This window comes from Eupeodes corollae, chromosome 1, assembly GCF_945859685.1.
Source record: "Eupeodes corollae chromosome 1, idEupCoro1.1, whole genome shotgun sequence".
Taxonomy (NCBI): domain Eukaryota; kingdom Metazoa; phylum Arthropoda; class Insecta; order Diptera; family Syrphidae; genus Eupeodes; species Eupeodes corollae.
The window spans coordinates 126,215,233-126,236,226 of record NC_079147.1 but is presented as its reverse complement, the minus strand read 5'-3'; the positions used below and the strand labels follow the sequence as shown (position 1 = coordinate 126,236,226).

General features: G+C 34.5%; 1 protein-coding gene across 1 annotated transcript; it reads right to left on the bottom strand.

Annotated features, from left to right (window-relative positions):
* Positions 1-9,022: 9,022 nt before the first annotated feature.
* Positions 9,023-11,136, bottom strand: LOC129944359 (uncharacterized). The gene is made up of 3 exons (XM_056053739.1): positions 10,750-11,136; positions 10,246-10,674; positions 9,023-9,172 (listed from the first exon to the last, which is right to left on the bottom strand). Exons 1-3 carry the CDS (start codon positions 11,134-11,136, stop codon positions 9,023-9,025), a joined length of 966 nt encoding a protein of 321 aa, XP_055909714.1.
* Positions 11,137-20,994: the final 9,858 nt, after the last annotated feature.

The window sequence follows — 20,994 nt, the reverse complement described above, 5'->3', positions numbered from 1 at the left end:
TCGCACGTCTCTGTCTGCGGCACTGGACACCTTGCTCTACCTTACACCTCTTGACATATTTAGCAAACAAATAGCTGCAAGCTCTGCTATTCGCCTCAATGCTTCGTCGCAGTGGACTAACAACAACATTGGCCACTCCGTAATTCTAAGGTACTTAGAATCAATTCCAAAGCACACAAACTACACCATCCCCCAACTACAATTCGACAGGAATTTCCATATTTCTAAACCTACCAGATCTTTTTGGGAGGATAGGACATTCTTAGAGGATGAGTCAATCCACTTGTACACAGATGGCTCAAAAACCAAAGAAGGGGTTGGTGGAGGTGTGTACTCTGAACGACTGAAATTAAGTCTCTCATTCCACCTTCGCAATCATTGTAGCGTGTTCTAGGGGGAACTATTGGCGATAAAGAAAGTCTTGTCCTGGCTCAAAGAAAACGTGATATCAGCATCTGATATCCGTATTTTCTCTGATAGCCAGGCCGCTATAAAATTTCTGTCTCTACAAACTCTATAACAGTCCATAACTGTCGATCATCTCTAATGGAGATGGCGCAAGAGCTTAATATTCACCTTTGCTGGGTGCTGGGCCATAGAGACATAGAAAACGTAATATCAACATCTGATATCCGTATTTTCTCTGATAGCCAGGCCGCTATCAAATCTCTGTCTCTACAAACTCTATAACAGTCCATAACTGTCGACCATCTCTAATGGAGATGGCGCAACAGTTTAATATTCACCTTTGCTGGTTGCTGGGCCATAGAGACATTCCATTTAACCTTAAGGCAGATTAACTCGCCAGGAACGGTACAGTATAGCCCATCCTACCAAGTTTGGCAAGTACTGGCATACCAATCGCTACTTGTAAACTGCTGCTAATGCAAGACGCTGTGAGGAGGGCACGCACCAGGTGGAACAACATCACCACGTGTCAAGTCACAAAAAACATCTGGCCAACACTGGATTTAAAACGTTCAAGGTGCTTGCTCTCTCTAAGCAGATCGCATATAAGCTCGATAATAGGTGTCATACCGGACACTGTCTAATAGGAAAGCTCGTAACGAGACTAGGCGCTTTCTGAAATGAATTTTGCAGAAGCTGTTTGGAAGAGGAAGAAACAGTTCTTCATCTTCCCTGCACATGCCCAGCTCTGGCTCGAAAACGCAAGAATTACGTAATAGAATTCTTCTTTAACGATCTAAACGATATACATAAATCATATCGGTATACTCAGCCTCTCACGTTTCTTAAGGGATTCAAGCTGGTTCCATTGACTTAGGAGGAAGCCTAAATGGGCCACTTAACTGGCCTAAGAGAGTGTATGTGCAAAGTAGTTTTTGCGTGAAAGCGTAACAAACAAACTTACATTCGCATTTATAACATTAGTATGAAGTATGATATGATAGTATGACGAAGTAAGTATAGAATATAGTAAGGGATCATTGTCATTGATAATATTTTTATGTCCCCAGGCAAGCGAGCTGATGTTATCTTCACATATATCATTAAAACCTAATGCCAATTTATTTAAATTTTGGGTGTAAATTGTATGTAATTTACCCTAAAAGTTAACATATTTTCATATTATTCAATTTGTATAGTAATCTATTCGTAATCGTTTAGTGACAGATCTTTTGACTCTTTTAGCTTTCTGAACAGATTTAGCATTTTGAACGGTGAAAGAGTACATTTTAGCTCTCAAACCAACAAATTCCAACATTTTTTTCCACAGGTCTCGTCTTTAAACATACCTTAAGCTTTGTTATTCATCCTAGTAATATTATGTTGGTTATTGGGATAAAAATCATATGTATTAAACCTTAATGGTATATCATCCAAAATATACGAATAAAAGTCTAAACATTTTATATTATAAATAAAGGAATCAGTATCCTATCCATATGGTTCAGAAGAGCATGTTCATGATATTTTTGTTTGATATAGTTATCAATTGATGCATAAGAATTTTTAAGAGCTCAAGTACTATGAAATCTAGATAAATCGATTTGTTAAGTTTAACATTACATTTTCTCATCTGTATAGCCAACAATGGGTTAGGTACTCGTTCATCTTCATGGGTAAATTGTATGGAACTAAGGAAGTTTAGTCTCGCAATCCAACCCCTAGCAACCAGTGATTTTCTTTTATTTTCCAATAGTGTAACAATTTTAACATCAGTACGTTTCTCAATATTTTTCATTGTTTTTCCGTAAATAGAAAGATTCATTAGCTTGAAAAACCTTTTCTGAAAATCAGTTTTATCTTTCTTTCTAAGTTCGGTATTAAGGGAAATATATTGTTCTAGCCATTTTGATTGTTTTAATTTAATCGCACGATGGACTGTTTTTTAAATCAAACCATGTTTTAGAGCTTGCTTTAAACTCTCTAGGTAAATAACATAGTTCAGTTTTGGTAAGAAACTTGTTACCAGTACGCTTCTCAAAATTTTCCATTTTTTTTCCGTAAAAAGAAAGATTCATTAGCTGGAAAAACCTTTTCTGAAAATCTGTTTTAGCTTTCTTTCTAAGGTCGGTATTAAGGTCTTCTACCCTGAATGTCGAACTTTTCGAGTTGTAGAAGCTGAGTAAGGTCAATGATTCTCGAGAATTTTCGAAAGGACGTTCTTATCCCTCTACCTTCCCAGAATCATTATCCATTCACACATGAACAAGGCATACCAGCCTGCGTTTATGTCACTAACTCCCGTACCACCTCCCACGATGTAATGGCGAAAAAGCTAGCAGCGCTTCTATCTCCTATGCTCCTTCTCACTCTAGATAACCTAGCTGAATTGCTGTTACCGAATCCCTATCTTTTCTTTACATATCAGAATGTTGAATTAACATCACCTGACTCCTCCATATTTCTCTTCCTCCCCAACCACCTCTTATCTTTATTGGGCTGGATCTAAGGTGTTAAGAGACCCGTGCCGATGATGAGCCTGGCTGGGGGCCCAATTCAAAAATAGCCCAGTCTCTAACGGATTATCCGGATACCTGGCGACCTCCGGATTAACTAGAATCTCTGTGCAGATGGACTTCTTTTATTCATATCTCGTGGGACCAAGATATACAAAACAAAAACCCAAAACATAAATGAAAAAACAATGAGACCGGTATCGCTTCAGCACCGTTAGGCAGCTTGGCGTCAAAGCCCGCTGCCCTATCTCCTGCGGCCATCACAAAGAATCGAGTATTTGCTAGCCATTGACGCTCCTCTGCTGTTGGTAGCAACGAGGTCGTTATCAGTTGGTCAAGGTTAAGCTTTCGGGTGTTTTGTTGAGCATTTTGAGGCAGCTTTCAGGACCACTTTCTTCTATAAGCGATGGGGGTTGGCATCAAGGCCATGTCAAACTCATGGTTTGTGGCGACCAGATGTCTTTTGACCTAAACAAGCTCGCTGTCAGCCTGTTAGGTGAAGTTTGGCCAGGTGCAAAGCAGACCTAGAGCCCGCATTTGGATACCAATCGAACCTGCTGGTATCGAGGACATTCTCGAGATGATCAGAGTTTGTAACCCGTCCCTTTCGACGCATAACTAGAAGAAAGCCAAGCTAGAGGAAGTGAAGGGTCTTTATAGGCGAGTCATTGTTGTACTTAATAAAGAATCCTTGGCTCCTCTAGCCCTAAACGAGGGTTCGATAAACTATGGCTTCGAATCCATTAAAATTCGAATCTATACAAAAGATGAGGTTAACGCGAAAAGCGGGCTTCCAAAAATAACCGAAGGTGAACTAGTGGTTGGTGCGTCTGGGTCGTCGTCTTCTCTCCCAACAGAGGGTGACGATGCACCCATGCCCTCTTCAACCGCGACTCCACCCTCTACAAAAGTCTTAGAGAGTCCATCCTTAATGGAGACTGAGAACGACCTTAACATGATCCTTCTGAGGGAGGCAGAACTCTTGGGTTCATCCTCAGACTCAGAGGATCAGTGAGAGGTTGAAAGGTTGAGAACCGTGGTGGAGGTTGATCTGCCTAATTGTAGTCAAAATGCTGCAGTTGGTACATATTAATCTGCAACACTCCATAAAGGCCTCAGCTTCTTTTCTTCTCCGTCTGGCAAGAAACGGGGAAGACATTGTCCTGATCCAAGATCCTTGGATTGTTGGATGCGTTGTTTGAGGACTCAGGACTCCTGGGTAATACACACTTTGTGTGACAGATAAAGGTGAAGCTAGATCTTGCATACTAGTGAAACATAGCATTAATGACTTTTTACTCCATCATTTCAGTGACAAAGATATCATCGTAGCTAGGCTGGAAACAACCAAAGGAAGTTTCTGGCTCTCTCCCTGGAAAAAACCCTGGAGAAAGTCGTCGCTGAAGCGGAAAGACAAAGGATCCGCCTAATTATTGGGAGCGATGCTAACGCTCATCATACTGTATGGGGTAGCACGAATATCAACGACAGAGGTGAATCTCTTTTTGATTAATGTTGGAAATGAACCAACAATTATAACTAAAACTCGACAAGAAGTCTTAGACATAACTCTTGTCTCAGATACTATAGACCATATGATTTTGGACTGGAAAGTATCCAAAGAACACTCGTTCTCTGATCGTAGATATATCCAGTTCAATATATATGTGGATGATAACCCTAAACCACTGACTTTTCGAAACTATCGGAAAACTGAATACGATTTATACAGGAACTCAATACAGAGTTTACTAGAACCTGGACTATCTAGTCCTTCCTCTAACGCTAATGAACTTGACAACAAAGTCAATGACCTTACCTCAGCTATGAACAGATCGCTAGAAATTGCTTGTCCACTTATACACATAAGTGCAAAGAGGAAACCCTAATGGTGGGCCTCAGGACTTCACTCGCTCAGGAAAGAATGCAGGAAAATTTTTAACCGGCCAAAGCCGCAAGACTCCTACAAGGAATCAATAAGAATCTACAAGAAGGCACTTAAGAAATCTAAGGGATCTTTTTGGCGATCCTTCTGTGGCACGATAGAAGAAACTTCTGAAGTCTCTAGGTTACGGTAAATTCTTTCAACTAGTCCAGCTATGCCAAGCTGCTTGAAAAATGCGGACGGCTCTTGGACAAATTTAAGTAATGAATCGCTGAACTTACTATTGGATACTCATTTTCCTGGTAGTTCTCTTACCGAAACTTACAACAATTATATACGTTCAAGTTCAAATACAACATATTCACAAGGTCCAATCACAAGGGATATCTATAATGGGCTCTCAACAGCTTCAAACCATTTAAATCTGCAGGACCAGATGGAATAATACCAGCCGTATCACAAAAGACTTCTGATATAATTGCACCAATCCTTGAGGGAATTTTTACCAGCCGTCTTTACCTGGTCCATGTTGCCTCGGCATGGAGAGAAGTTAAAGTTGTTTTTATATCCAATGCAGGTAAATGCTCGCAATTCAATCCTGAAGATCTACGACCCATAAGTCTATCATCATTCCTCTTAAGACCTTGAAAAGATTGAGTGATATCTATTTAAGGGCACGTATCGATAGAAAACTTCTGTCTTCGTCTCAACATGCCTACTGTAAAGGTAAATCGGCGAAAACAGCATTACACACTTTAGTTCGCACCGTCGTATATTTTCTATATCATAAAGAGTTCACTATAATTTCTTTCCTTGACATCGAAGGTGCCTTTAACAACGTGGACACATCTGTAATCAATCTGCACTAACATCTCTAAATGTAGAGAGTTCGCTTCGGGAGTTAATTCATTTAATGCTTACTAGCAGAATAATTAACTCACAACTGTGCAACTCTTCTTTTCCACGATTCGTTAGTAGAGCACCGCAAGGTAGTGTTCTATCCTTTCTCCTCTGGAACCTAGTGGTGAATGAAATCCTAACTAGTCTGGATGCGGAGGGTTTCAGAGTGATTGCCTATGCGGATGACGTTGCTATAGCAGTTTCAGGAAAGCATCTTAGCATAAAAAGAACTCTTACAAAATGCCTTGGACAGACTAATACTTTGGGCTGATCGGTGTGGACTGGGTGTTAACCCACACAAAACTGATCTAGTATTATTTTCGAGGAGATACAAAATTCCATTCGGCAGCCCTCCCTATATTAAAAGAATCCAATTAAAATTCTCAGACGAGGCTAAATACCTGGGACTTATCTTAGATAAAAAACTAAATTGGAAACGCAACGTACAGGAAAAAATCAAAAAAACTACTGTAGCACTCTTTTCTTGCAAAAAAGCTACTGGTAATAAATTGGGTTTACAACCCAGAGTCACGCATTTGCTATACCCATCGGTAATCAGACCGATTTTAACGTACGGTGTGGTACTTTAGAGAAATGTATAAACAGTTATAAGTTAAATAAAGTCCAACGTTCAGCCTGCCTATGTATAAGCAAATCGCTTCGCACGTCTCTGTCTGCGGCACTGGACACCTTGCTCTACCTTACACCTCTTGACATATTTAGCAAACAAATAGCTGCAAGCTCTGCTATTCGCCTCAATGCTTCGTCGCAGTGGACTAACAACAACATTGGCCACTCCGTAATTCTAAGGTACTTAGAATCAATTCCAAAGCACACAAACTACACCATCCCCCAACTACAATTCGACAGGAATTTCCATATTTCTAAACCTACCAGATCTTTTTGGGAGGATAGGACATTCTTAGAGGATGAGTCAATCCACTTGTACACAGATGGCTCAAAAACCAAAGAAGGGGTTGGTGGAGGTGTGTACTCTGAACGACTGAAATTAAGTCTCTCATTCCACCTTCGCAATCATTGTAGCGTGTTCTAGGGGGAACTATTGGCGATAAAGAAAGTCTTGTCCTGGCTCAAAGAAAACGTGATATCAGCATCTGATATCCGTATTTTCTCTGATAGCCAGGCCGCTATAAAATTTCTGTCTCTACAAACTCTATAACAGTCCATAACTGTCGATCATCTCTAATGGAGATGGCGCAAGAGCTTAATATTCACCTTTGCTGGGTGCTGGGCCATAGAGACATAGAAAACGTAATATCAACATCTGATATCCGTATTTTCTCTGATAGCCAGGCCGCTATCAAATCTCTGTCTCTACAAACTCTATAACAGTCCATAACTGTCGACCATCTCTAATGGAGATGGCGCAACAGTTTAATATTCACCTTTGCTGGTTGCTGGGCCATAGAGACATTCCATTTAACCTTAAGGCAGATTAACTCGCCAGGAACGGTACAGTATAGCCCATCCTACCAAGTTTGGCAAGTACTGGCATACCAATCGCTACTTGTAAACTGCTGCTAATGCAAGACGCTGTGAGGAGGGCACGCACCAGGTGGAACAACATCACCACGTGTCAAGTCACAAAAAACATCTGGCCAACACTGGATTTAAAACGTTCAAGGTGCTTGCTCTCTCTAAGCAGATCGCATATAAGCTCGATAATAGGTGTCATACCGGACACTGTCTAATAGGAAAGCTCGTAACGAGACTAGGCGCTTTCTGAAATGAATTTTGCAGAAGCTGTTTGGAAGAGGAAGAAACAGTTCTTCATCTTCCCTGCACATGCCCAGCTCTGGCTCGAAAACGCAAGAATTACGTAATAGAATTCTTCTTTAACGATCTAAACGATATACATAAATCATATCGGTATACTCAGCCTCTCACGTTTCTTAAGGGATTCAAGCTGGTTCCATTGACTTAGGAGGAAGCCTAAATGGGCCACTTAACTGGCCTAAGTGTGTCCGTTTCCATCTTGTACAGCCACTATAACCTATATTATTATTGAGGGAAATATATGGTTCTAGCCATTTTCATTGTTTAATTTTAATCAGACGATGAACTTTTTTTTAAATCAAACAATGTTTCAGAGCTTGCTTTAAACTCTCTACGTGAATAACATAGTTCAGTTTTGGTAAAAAAAACTTGCTACCAGTACGCTTCTCAATATTTCCCATTGTTTTTCCGTAAATAGAAAGATTCATTAGCTTGAAAAACCTTTTCTGAAAATCATTTTTAGCTTTCTTTCTAAGTTCGGTATTGAGGGAAATATATTGTTTTAGCCATTTTGATTGTTTAAATTTAATCACATGATGGACTTTTTTTTTTAAATTAAACCATGTTTCAGAGCTTGCTTTAAACTCTCTACGTGAATAACATTGCCAGATTGCCTAGCAAAAAAGGAGGAAAACATCTAAGGTATCAGGAGTCCTTAATCAATGATTTTGACTATGCCGGTATTATAATTCAAAATTCCAAAATAAAAGACAAGATTAAATTTACGTTATAAATGTTTATTGTTAACTTTTAATACGATGAATATTTTCGAACAAACAAAATGAATATGAGAAAGCAAAAATGACCTTTTAATCAATCAAGGTTAATAATGAATAGTTTGACTTTTGTGTAATAAATTTATAATTGACATTTATGTCATGTTGGACTACAAGTTACGTTAATTCACAATAGCAATTTATAATAGCATTTTAGTATTTAATTTAAAAATAAAATATATACATTTATTTATAAGTAAATGATGTCATAAACATTCTCCCCCGCCGTGAACTATGTTCGCAAAAATTGGAGCCGGCCCTGGCATAATCGTCATGTTTTGTTCTCTTTGCTGTACCATGGTTTGTTTGCACGTATATAACTCACATGAAAAGAAAAAAACTTTAATAAGAGTGCATATGTAAGAACAAAATAAATTTCAAGGCCAAAACTACTTTTACAGTTAAAGCCCTACATAAAAACATCTGCATGGTGTTCTCGTAGCATAGGTTCATTGAGAGAGCTTTTGATACTGTTATCAATTCTTCCATATGTAATGTTCTTGTTGTTAACAATTGGAACTCATTGATGATCGCGTTAATTGTTTCGCAGATTTCATTGATGTCGGTTCGCGGTCGTAACTCGTAATGTGATTCGGTGGTGTTTTTTTATTGATTTCGGGCGAGTGTTTTAATTTGTTTGTTTCAATTAAATTCCCTTTACAAAATTGGTAGTGCGGTTATCAATTAAATGATAATATTTAATACAAAATTATAAAATAAAAAATAATTTTAAATTGTGTTTAAAACAGTGTTGTGTTTGTGTAGTGTATGTGTTTTGTTGTTGCTGATGGGGCTGCTGTGGCTGTTGGTGTTGCCGCTGACGCTGCCGATGATGCTGCCGATGATGCTGCCGATGATGCTGCCGACGATGCAGCTGTTGATCCCGTAGACTAAACGCGGGCATTCATTCTTTATTTATTTTAAATTTTACATTTTGATTATTTTTTTTTGTGTTTGTTTGTTAATTAATTAATTTTTTTTGCATTTGTGTATGTGTGGGTGTGCTTGTGCTCATTGATTTTCGGTTTCGCGTTTTTACGATTCGATTTATGTATGAATGTGTGTGAGATTGTAGTTCTTTGCAAATATGTAAATGCAAATGGCTGCCATTATTTTCGTTCGACTTTTATTGCGTTGTTTTTTGTTTTATTATTATTTGGAGTTCCTTTTCGTAAAGATCGTTTATTGAGTTTTTTCGGACTTGATTCAATAATTACCTAACAATTTTAATAATTGAGTGGTTTCTTATTTCAAATTCTGTGAAAATTGAAAAGTGTTATAAATTATATTTACGATGTGTTGTATAACAGGATGGAATTTATACATTTGTGAAATATGATTTGCCGACGGCAACTTGATGCAGTTGGCAAATTGTGTTTTACCGTCGGGATTTGCAATAATGCAAAAAGAAAAAAAATTAAGATTGTGTTGTGTTGTTGATTTCAATCATTTTATAATTTAATATTTTTGTTTTTAATTGTATTTGAATATATTGTGTAGTGATTATAAATTAATATGAATAAAATTAAATTTTTAATTTATCGATTATTATTACATACTTTGTATATTGTTTTTATATATTTTTTTTTTAATTGTGTTGTAATTAGAATTAATTTGAATAAACTATCAAATATTTCAATATATTGATTTTATTATTTTATGTACCTTTTGTTTAATTATTATTCGATTTGTTTTATTATTTTTATTTTATTGAATATTCTTGATGTTGATGTATTGAATGAGTTTTACGGTTTTTCGTTTTCGAATAATTTTCTAAAACTGTGTGATTTGGTGTGGTGTGTTGTGTAGAGTTGAAATTGTGTGTTGTGGGGTGTTGTGTTGTGTAAGGTTGAAGCTGTATGCTATGTTATAGGGTGCATTCAATTCTCTTTTTTTATGTTTCCATTTTATTTTATTTTGTTTATACTTTAAATAAGTGTTTCAACATCGGTGGATTTATTACTTGGAAGGTAACATATTTTGAAATAGGGCGTTTTATTATTCCACTCTTTGTTTTTAGTGTTACGACTTTGATTAACCCATCAGATCCGGGATGTGTTTCAGTGATTTTGGCTAGTAACCATTGGGATGGTGGCAACCTTTCATCTTTAATTAAAACTAGATCTCCAATTTTAGGTACGGCTTCTTTTCTGGTCCATTTGGGTCGTTGTTGTAACCGAGAAAGATATTCTCCGTTCCATTTCTGCCAGAACGAGTCGACGAATGCTTGAGTCCTTGTCCACCTGTCGAGGTAACTCATCTTCTCTGGGTTCGATATGTGCCCTTGCGGAATTCTGGACAGGCGTTCTTCAATCAGAAAATGTCCTGGAGTTAACACATCAAGGTCATCTATATTATACGATAGAGGTCTGGAATTGAAGCAGGCTTCTATCTGCGTAAGAAGTGTGTAGAGTTCCTCAAATGTTCACCTTTCATCTCTCATGATCCGTTTCAAATGATGTTTTACAGATTTCACTCCAGCTTTCCAAAGGCCACCAAAGTGAGGAGAAGCTTGAGGAATAAAATTCCAGTTAGTTTCTGAATTGGCTACAACGCTTGCGATTTCCTTCCAGTCGTGTTTAGCCTTTCGTCTTGCAGTGAAGCGACGAAGAGCTGCCAAAAATCCTTGGGTTGTAAGGTCTGATACCGTTTCCAGGTGAATGGCCGTTGTGGATAGGCAAATGAAAATTGCGAAGTATCCCTTGAAGGTCTTGTCTCCCCGTCCTTTCCACGCCTTAATTTCAATAGGACCTGCATAGTATACTATAGTGTGGGAGAATGGTCTCAGGCTTCCCATGAGTTGCTGTAAATTGTTTCTGGTGTGTCTGAAGCATATTGGACATTTGTGGATCATGGTTGCCAAAATTCCAATGTGAATTCAATGCATTACTCTTTATTTTTTTAATGGATATTGTTCTTTGACTGTAATAAAATATATAATGCTAATTGTCATCTATGAATTACACATTAAAAATTTAATTTATTGCCATCAATATTAAACTAAAAATTTAAAATTATTTTATTGCAAGTTTAATTGAATTAGTAAATAAATGTTATTTTATTGCAAGTTTAATTGAATTAAAATTAAAATTTAATTAAACTACAAATGAGCTTAATTTTTTAATTCAATGCCTAGTGGGAATTTATTCAATTATTTCCATTTATTTCAGTTAATATTCGAAATCTTTACGTAAAAATGTCCCAGGTTGAAGATTGACGATATAAAAAATAAATTTGGAAAAAAAAATTGTTTTTGGTTGTTAGATTTTTTTTATTTAAAGTAGATTCTTAACAGTCTATTGATTTACATAACAATGAAAAAAAAAGCAATCAATTAGATTTGTCATGTCATCAGTGATCCTGATCAGTTATAACTTTTTTGAAGCATTTGCTTTTGTTAAAACTCGGATTTCAAAATTTTTGTCACTGTACACTGCATCAAAAAATTGCACGTACATCTGACTGTTTAGTAAAAAAATGCACATACTTTATCAAAAATACTTATTATATATTTATTTTTTCATTAATTATTTTCTTTATTATGATAGAAGTAAAAACAAAATAAAATTCAGTTAAATAGACTTCATAGGAATAAAAAAACAATAACAAAAAGGGAAGAAACTAAAATTAACGTCAAAAAATTGCACATACACTTTAAAGTTTATTAGTTAATTGCTTCGTTTAGTACCTAGTATGGTAACCTTTTGCCTTAATGACATTCTTTAAACGGTTTTGCATGGACAGGACTAGTTTTGAAGTCACTTCCGGTGGAATTTTGTTCCATTCTTCATTTAAAACGGCTTTCAGTTAATTTTTGTTTCTTATTTCCGATTGTCGGATTTTCTTTTCCAAATAATCCCAAAGATGTTCAATGGGATTTAGATCTGGGGATTGAGGAGGATGAGGCAACTGCGATTTCACATTATACAACAGCCATTCTTTCACAAGCCTTGAGGAATGCTTAGGGTCGTTGTCTTGTACTAATGCAAATTCCTCGCTTAAGCCCATTTTATTAGCGCTGGCTTTTAAGTTATCTTTTAGTATTTGCAGATAAACCATTTTGTCCATCGTTGACTCAACAAATACTAAATTTCCCACCCCGCTAGCCCCCATCGCTCCCCAGACCATGACATTTCCGCCTCCATGTTTCACTGTTGGCTGCATATTTTTTGTCTCCAAGGCCGTGTTTGGTTGCCGCTACACAAACCTTCTTCCATCCGACCCAAAAATGTTGAACTTACTCTCGTCAAGGAATATCACGTTTTTCCAGGAATCATCCGGCTTCGAAACATACGCATTTGCATAGTCCAAACGCTTTTGCACGTTTGTCTTCGAAATATAAGGCTTTTTTCTTATTGCACGTCCTTGATAACCCTTTGAATGCAATACGTTCCGGACTGTTTGTGGGTTTAGTGATATTCCATGACTTACTGTGATTTCTGCAGCTATCTTAGGAGCACTTATTTTTGGGTCAACCTTCACCATTCGTACGATTTTGCGTTCCATTTTGTCATTAAAAATTTTTTTTCGACCTCTTCCTCGGGCCATTTCGAAGCTTTTGTTTTTTTCATAATTTTTTATCACGCATTGAATAGTTGATTTTGATCTCTTAACAATGGATGATATTTCAGAATAACTTTTTCCATCCTTTTTGAGATCCACAATTTTTTTTTTTATTTCAATAGGAACTTTTTTATGTGATGATTCCATAACTAAAAAAAAATTTTAAAACGCAAAAAAAAAAACACTTTTAGCCAGATCAATTAAACATAACAGACTGAGTAGGAGATTCAATCTCATGATCGTACGAGTTTTTGGCTTGGAAAAGAACCGTTATTTCATTTTTGTAGAAAAAAACAACAGTGTACGTACATTTGTTTGGTGTATGTGCAATTTTTTTATACTTATTGAAACATATGTTTATAAAAAAAAAAATTTACAAGAAAAAAGGTCGAAATTTGTGTTACCTATTAAAACTGTACTTACATCTATGTATCATTTTTTGTTCAAAATAAAGTCAATCGGTACGTGGATTAGGTTATAAGTACATTAAATGTAATAATTTTATTTGAATTTGATTGATGTACGTGCAATTTTTTGATGCAGTGTATGTGTTGTATTTAGGCAAGTTCATCATTGTAGCATAGGTGAAGAGTCTTTCGACCGAAGCTGAAGATGGTAACGGTGTATTATGTTTTAAAAAGACTTTCTTCACCAATGGATGATTATTAAGCATATCATAATTTTGGTTAGCGGATCTTAAATAATTTGTGATTTCTGCATCAACAGCAGCTTGAGTTACAGAAACCTCAAATTTTGAAATAATATTAATTTTAAAATCTCCGAAGTTGTTTTCATCATTCTCAGTCCTTTGGGAATTTTCAGGTGATTTATCAATTTTGTCTGCCTTGATTGCATCGTCGAATCATTTGTAAACTTGAAGTTGAATTTCAAATGAAAAATATCCCAACCAACTGCCTTGAAATTTCGAGTGAGATACAGATGCTATGGCTGCATCTTTCCCCCACTAAAGAGAATATCGAAAAAAATTCGCAAATCGTTTGTTAACACTGTCAATTATTGTTTGTAATAATGGTTGACACATGGAAATGCTCTGCTTTCAAGCAATTTCTGCAACTTTGATTTGAGGAAAACCAATTCTGGAAAGAGTATGCCATAATGACAGTTATCGGTTTGTAATCGATCTATAGCGAGTGCTAAATCTGACGTACATTTAATATACTCATGGAGATAGACAAAATCAGATTTAGAAAATTGATACTGTAAATACTGAATATCTGCTTGCAACAATTTATCTTTCAAACTTAAAATTTGTTTTATACAATCTTAGAATGAATTCCATCGCGTTATAACTGTTTTTTCAATACAACACCCAAATACGATTTAAAGTATTCATTCTTTTTCGGAGATCGTAAATGCTTCCACAAAGAAGAACACTTCTTTACAACATAGGTGTGCTTTTTTTTAAACTTGAGAGGCTTGAATTTCAATTCCCTTACTGATATCTGTCGTTGCTATTAAGTTGAGTGTATGACTAGCACAAATGTTGAGGTAATGCAGTTTCGCACTTTAAATCAATTTCTTCCTCAGCTCTGACAGAATCATCGTAAGAAGCATCAGGAATATCTTGATCATCATCACCATCGCAAGTTACTTCAGACAAATCTAGATAACATTCAAAACAAATCGTAAGAAATTAGACAAAATTCAATAAGAAATTATTGATTAATTTAATTAATTATTAATTAATTTATTAAAATAAATAAATAAAAAAAATTATTATTTAAGATATTAAACCTGTTATAATTTAAAATAACTCAATTTTTGAACTACAAAAAAAAATAATTTAAACCAACTTGAATTGTTATTAAAGAAAATTTATTATAAAAATAATTACCAAAAATATCTTTATCTGAGACATCAACTCCAAATTCAATAAATGCTTTTATAAAGTTTGATCCGTTGTCAGTAATTGGTGCTCTGATATTTTCTGATGTAAGACCGAATGAAGAAGGGATATCAAACAATTTTTTAGCAATTGCATCAAATGAGTGAGTGGCCGGAAAACGCCTGCAAGCAATAGCAGCAGATTTTCTTTCAAAACTTTTTTGATCAATCTAAAAATAAAAATTAAAACATTATGTACTTTTTATACAGTGATCTATAGCATAAAATGATCCACCTCAAAGTACAAAAAATAAAATACGAATAAAAAGGTTTTTGAGAATTCACAGTTGAAAATACTACTTATAAATGAAATTACTGATGTAAACACATAAAAGTTATAATTAATTCGAATCTATAATAAATAATGAATTTTGTTAGAATGCTCAAAATAGAATACTATTTTTTTTAATCAAATTTTTAAATAGACTATATCTCAGCACTCTTACCCAACTCACTGTGACTGTGACGGCTGTTGTACAGACAAAACTATTATTAGTCGTTACTGATTCTAAGTGTTGTCGAATTTCATTGAAACTTTCATCAAAATATGTTTTAACTTTTTTTCCCAATGAATATCGTGATAAATGTTGTAACTGTGACTCTCCCTTCTTGAGTTGTAAATCTAAATGAGAATATATCAAATATTTGAATTTTATAGTTACATATTTATTTTATAGAAATATTTCAAATCAAATCATTAAATTAATTTTACTTAAAATTTTCTAATACTCACCATCAAAAATCTGACGAAAAGACGGTCTCTCGACTACATTAATGGGCAACACACTGTCTGAAACAAAATGAGTCAAGTTTTCTTCAAATTTCTCTTGATTAAAGCAACAAGGCCACCGTTTCCTGTCAAGTGTTGCAAAAAAAAAACAAAAAAGGCAATTTCTTTAGTGTTAAATAAAAAAAAATATATATATAATAAATAAATTAGAAGCAAACCCAAAGAAGCAATTTCTTTAGCGTTAAATCAAAAAAAAACTAGAAGCAAAACCAAAGAAGACGATTTCTTTAGTGTTTACAAAATGAAAAAAAAGCATTGAAACGATTCAATTGATTCATGTGACTAACAACAATTTAGTGAATAATAACAATTTTGTAACAACTGCCAAGTGAATCTGTGGGAAATATACAAATAATTTGACTTTATTTAACCATTTTCACTTGCACACCCGATTGCAAACCCTTCCGGTTGTTCCTTTCAGTTGTTGTATAAAGTAAAGATAAAAGACGTATCAATATCACCGCAACCAATTGCCACTGGATTACCAAACTTTGACCTGCAGTATAAGAGCACCAAAATCACCGTTAAGGTATACTGACGATTGACGAAACATCCGAACTATTTTCAACATTTATTATCAGAATCAAGCGGGTTGATCATATATTTGAAAAGGATTACTAAAGTATAGACCAATGTATGTATTCATTTGTTAAATATTGAATTAACTGTTAATTTATAATAAGTACTATAAATAGTAAAAGATTAATTTTCAATTAAAATTATTTTGTATCACAGTATCAAAATACTTGAAATACCATTTTTTGTAACTATTTTTGACCTAAATGACAAGCTTTATTCATTGAAATATAAGAGCTTATATTCATTTAAAAAAAAAAAAAAACTAGTTTAATAAAAACGGGATAAAAATGGATAATTTAGGCGAAATTCAGAAATTTAATTTTGTATTTAAAAATATATCAAATATTTCTCCTTTTAGTGGAAACAAATCCGATTTATTTAACTTTATAAATCGAATTGAAACGCTTATACCAATTATTAATACATTAAGTGTAGTACTAAAAAGAATTTTACTAGACCACATACAAGATAAAATCATCGGAAAAGCTAGGGAAACAATCATATCCGAAGGACATGTAGAAACGTGGCCAGAATTAAAAGAAGTTTTTATCAGAACACACGGCGAATCAGAGCCGATTGAAAAAATTCTGGGTGAGATTTCATTTTATCGTTGTGACTTGGCCGTAGAAGACTTTTATAACAAACTGAATAGTTTATTAGTAAAACTAAATAATGCGTATTTGTTAAAAAACACAATGTCAGCAGACCAAGTTACAACAAATACTAGAATCGTTGTAGATGCTTTTAAAAATAATCTACCTAAACCTGTAAGAGGTATAATTATTAATAGAAATCCTGAAACAATGCAAGAGGCACACATCATATAAGCTTCCAATCATTACCTTAAATTTAAAAGTATTTCCTATCATACGCGTTACAATAACAGTAACAATAATTATAAAAGTAATAAATCAAGGATGCAATCACGACAAAATACCCCACGTTACTCTCAAAATAGTAACAATTACAATAACGATCTAAGCACACAATCGCGACGAAGTAACCCAAGTTCCTCTCAAAATAGTAACAGTTACAATTATGATAATAATAACGATTCCAGCATGCAATCGCGACGAAGTAACCCACGTAATTATCGAAATAATTACGGTTACAACAACCATAATCTTAATAATACAAACAACAATAACAATAGGCAAAATAATACTCCACGTAATAATGAACCAATGGATATTAGTACAATCTCAACCTCTGAACAAAACGAAAATCCTGAATCTTTCCAAAATTTTCGGATAAACCCCGAAAACAATTACCCTACATAGCAATTCGAAATAAAATATGTTATTTAAAATTTATAATTGATAGTGGCGCGGAAAGAAGTATAATAAATCCATTTCTCTGTAATACGAAATGTAAAAAAAAGAGGCTGGGATGCGACCCACACCCGTCGATTTGTCTTGCTTCTTGGTTCAATTTTTACCAAATTTGCGTACTATTTTTTGTAGATTTGTTTTTTAATGAAAAAACGGACTGTTGGATTTTTATATAAAAATTACTGATTATCGAAAACAGTATTTTCTGTGAAATAAAATTTGAAGCCAATATTTTTAATTTTTGAAAAGCTATTTAAATCGAAAGTACATTTTTACCAAGTATTAGAATTGTTTTTTTTTTTTAAGTTTTATTTTTTGTAAAAAAACTGTCAATTCGATTTTTCTCAACATTTTTCAAAATGTTGAAAACAATATTCCCTATAAGATAAAATTACCTCGAAGCCTAAATTTCAAGTTTTTGAAAAGATATTTGAATCGATATTCAATTTTTAAAAACTTTGAGTAATGTTTTTTTTAGATTTTTATTTTTTATAAAAAAACTGTCAATAAGATTTCTCTCAAAATTTTATCAGATGTCAAAAACATTATTCTCCGTTGCACAAAATTGTTTTGGAGATGAAATCATATTTTAGTCGTAAAATTTTGGAGGTGACAAAGCAATTCAAAAAATATACTTCTTTGATATCACGTTACAGTATATTATTTAATTCAAGTCTCTAGCGTTTTTTGTTCGTAAGATATTTAGGGTTAACCAAAATTTTCACCTTTTTTCAAACTCCTATGATAAAAAAAAACCACCCACGTAATTTTCTTGAGAGCCCTTTCTGCATCTTGCTGCCTTATTATCTGTATAGTAAATATAGTTAGTAAATTCTCAATTTTATGTACATCCAATATTGATTCCCCATTTGCTTATAGATATCTTTAATTATTTTCGCAGAGGCCTTTTTAAGTGTTGAATGCTAACTAACAAACTTTATTTTATTTTATGAAAAATGAAAAAATCTTTCTTCATTTTTACTTATATACAAAATACAGATACATAAAATTAATACAAATATAACAAGATTTGTTACTTATTTTCATCTAAGGATGTAAAGGCTACATTAGGGAACAGCGTTTTCATAAAATGTTCAACTTAATTTTTTATTTTCTCGTCAACATACTTTTCTTCTGTGGATTCTTTAAGTTTTTGGGAAATTAATTGTGAGCCATGTTTTCTTGTCCCATTTTTTTTATTGTTTCCTTTATAGAAGAGTCTATATGGTTTTTTAGCATATGAATTTCCTTATTAAAAGTGTATTTTGTGGAGTAGGTGTGACATAAATTTTGAATTGGATGGAGTAGGAGCTCCATCAAATAAGCAATATTCCAACAAGAATTTAATTTTTGAACTAGAAATACAACCGGTACCACTACCAAGCACAACTCAAAGAAATGCAACTATAAAAGTATATCCTACAACCAATTTTTCAATAAAAATCGAATCTCACAACCAATGTTGAAATAAAAAAAATACAAATGGTGCTAGAAATCCAACCACTGACAATTATGTAATAAGAATCAAACTGGAAACTTGGGATGCAACCCAGTTGGGACGTGCGGTGCCGTGCCGGTGCCAAGTTTGGTGCACACATTCATTTTGTATTGGGTGGAGTAGATGTGACATAGATTTTGAATTGGATAGAGTAGGAGCTACCTAGCCAAAAAAGCAATATTCCAACAAAAGTTTAATTTTTGGACTAGAAATACATTAATACATTTGGGAGTGCATGCCGTGCCGTGCCTGCCGTGCCAAGTTTAAAATAAAAGAAAAACCACACTTTATTTTCTGGCACACACAGAGATAACATAATAGCCACTCTACACATTGGGATCACCACAATGAACGCGGGCCGTACGCGAGGTGTATTCTAGCGTGAACAAAATGGACCCCACACCGTGATGAATGCTCGATTTACATTTATTTGTGTATGATAAAATATTAATAAAGTGATTGTACGTCTAAGATATCATAAGTTATATCCATTTGATTTTGTCCCTATCCCGAAAGTGGTGGCAAATAGCCCCAAAAAAAAGGTGGTAGAAAGTTGGTGAGAAAAAACAATACAAAATCAGTCCATTTAAATTAGTTTTATAATCACATATCTTGCTTGCAACAGATAAAATAATTAATTTTAATAAAAACCATCTTTGAATTGGTATTGCCAAGCATATTTAACCTAAGCCTCTGGGGATCCGAAATTTCTCTTGCAGCTAAACTGTTAAGTACCTACAGTTGTGTTTAATTTGTTTCTTTTATATATTTTGATAGTATTCAGTTGTGAAGATTGACGTTCACCTGCTGCGCTACAATGTTGTAAACAACAATGTTGGCACATGTGCAATGACAGATTTTCAAAAATTAGATCTTCCATTCCGTCTTTCAAATCTTTAAGAAAAATCTGCTGCTGTACAATGTCATCATTCTTGTAACTTTCTATTATTTTAAACTCGCCTATGAGTTTTTTCCACCCAACATTGAGCAGTTTAATGCTTGCAGCATCTACCGAAAAATATCTAGTAAGTCCTTTGAAAAGGGCCGGATTTATAAGTCCAGACGCCTCGGGGAAATAAAGAAGCGGAGGCCCCCTCGACCGAAATTATTTTCAAAAAAAAGTAAACCATTTTTTTCACTCGGGTTTTTCAATTAATAATTTATTATGAAACCAAGTAGATTCCTTTAGTTGTAAACAAACACATATAAATTAATATAAATTCAAAAAAAAGAACTATCTAATATTTTTCGCCGGAAAATCTTTGATTATTTCGCTGAAATCCAGATTTTGGAGTAAATCGCTTTCAACTATGAAAGGAGAGAAAGCTTCGATTGATGGTTTTGTCCCATCGTGTTCGAAGCCTATTTTTTATAATTATCATTTTTGAAAATGAGGGCAATTTGTTACCATCAAAACCAATGAAATTTTTAATGCAATTGCAAGGTTTGGGAATGTAGCTCTGAAATTTTGAGTTTTGAAAATTCGGTGGTAAAATAGTTCCGACGATTAATCTGTTCCACAGTCCTTTTTCTTTTTGTATGAGTCAATTAAAGACACAAATTGAACCAACTCATTACCAAGACTAGACTCTAAATTATCCGGATACACTTTTACCAATGCCTCCGTTGCAGCGTGCAAATTTTTAACATCCATCTTCAAGATGTGATTCAGGGATCCAAATCTCGAACGTACAGCTTCATAGGCATGCAATTTTTCAGTCAGGGGAAACGGATAGCTGGTCAATCACTGGGATGAAGGCAGGTACTTTGTATTTTTCCTTGGGTGACAGATTTGCGTCTTGTGGTTTCCCGTTCTGGTGCTGGTGCCTGATTATACACATTCATCAGTATGGGATATTTTTTTGGCTCTCTCCTATCTATCACAATCATTTAGTTCGTATTCCACGAATGATTTCAATGATTATAGTGCACGCATTGTCGATTCAAGAATTATTTTCGGGTCTTGTTTGTAGCGTTAGATCGCTCCAAAATTTCGTTCAAAAATGTAGCAAACAAAGTGGTTTCGAGACCACTCATCTTCCGTTA

Bases quoted from the DNA above. Each gene is read 5' to 3' on its own strand.
- LOC129944359 (XM_056053739.1), bottom strand. From the start codon at position 11,136: ATGATCCACAAATGTCCAATATGCTTCAGACACACCAGAAACAATTTA. The intron at 10,675-10,749 runs GTAAAACATCAT...CTTCTTACGCAG, and splicing joins GGAAAGCTGGAGTGAAATCT to ATAGAAGCCTGCTTCAATTC. The intron at 9,173-10,245 runs GTAATAAATCCA...GCCCGCGTTTAG, and splicing joins CAAAATATGTTACCTTCCAA to TCTACGGGATCAACAGCTGC.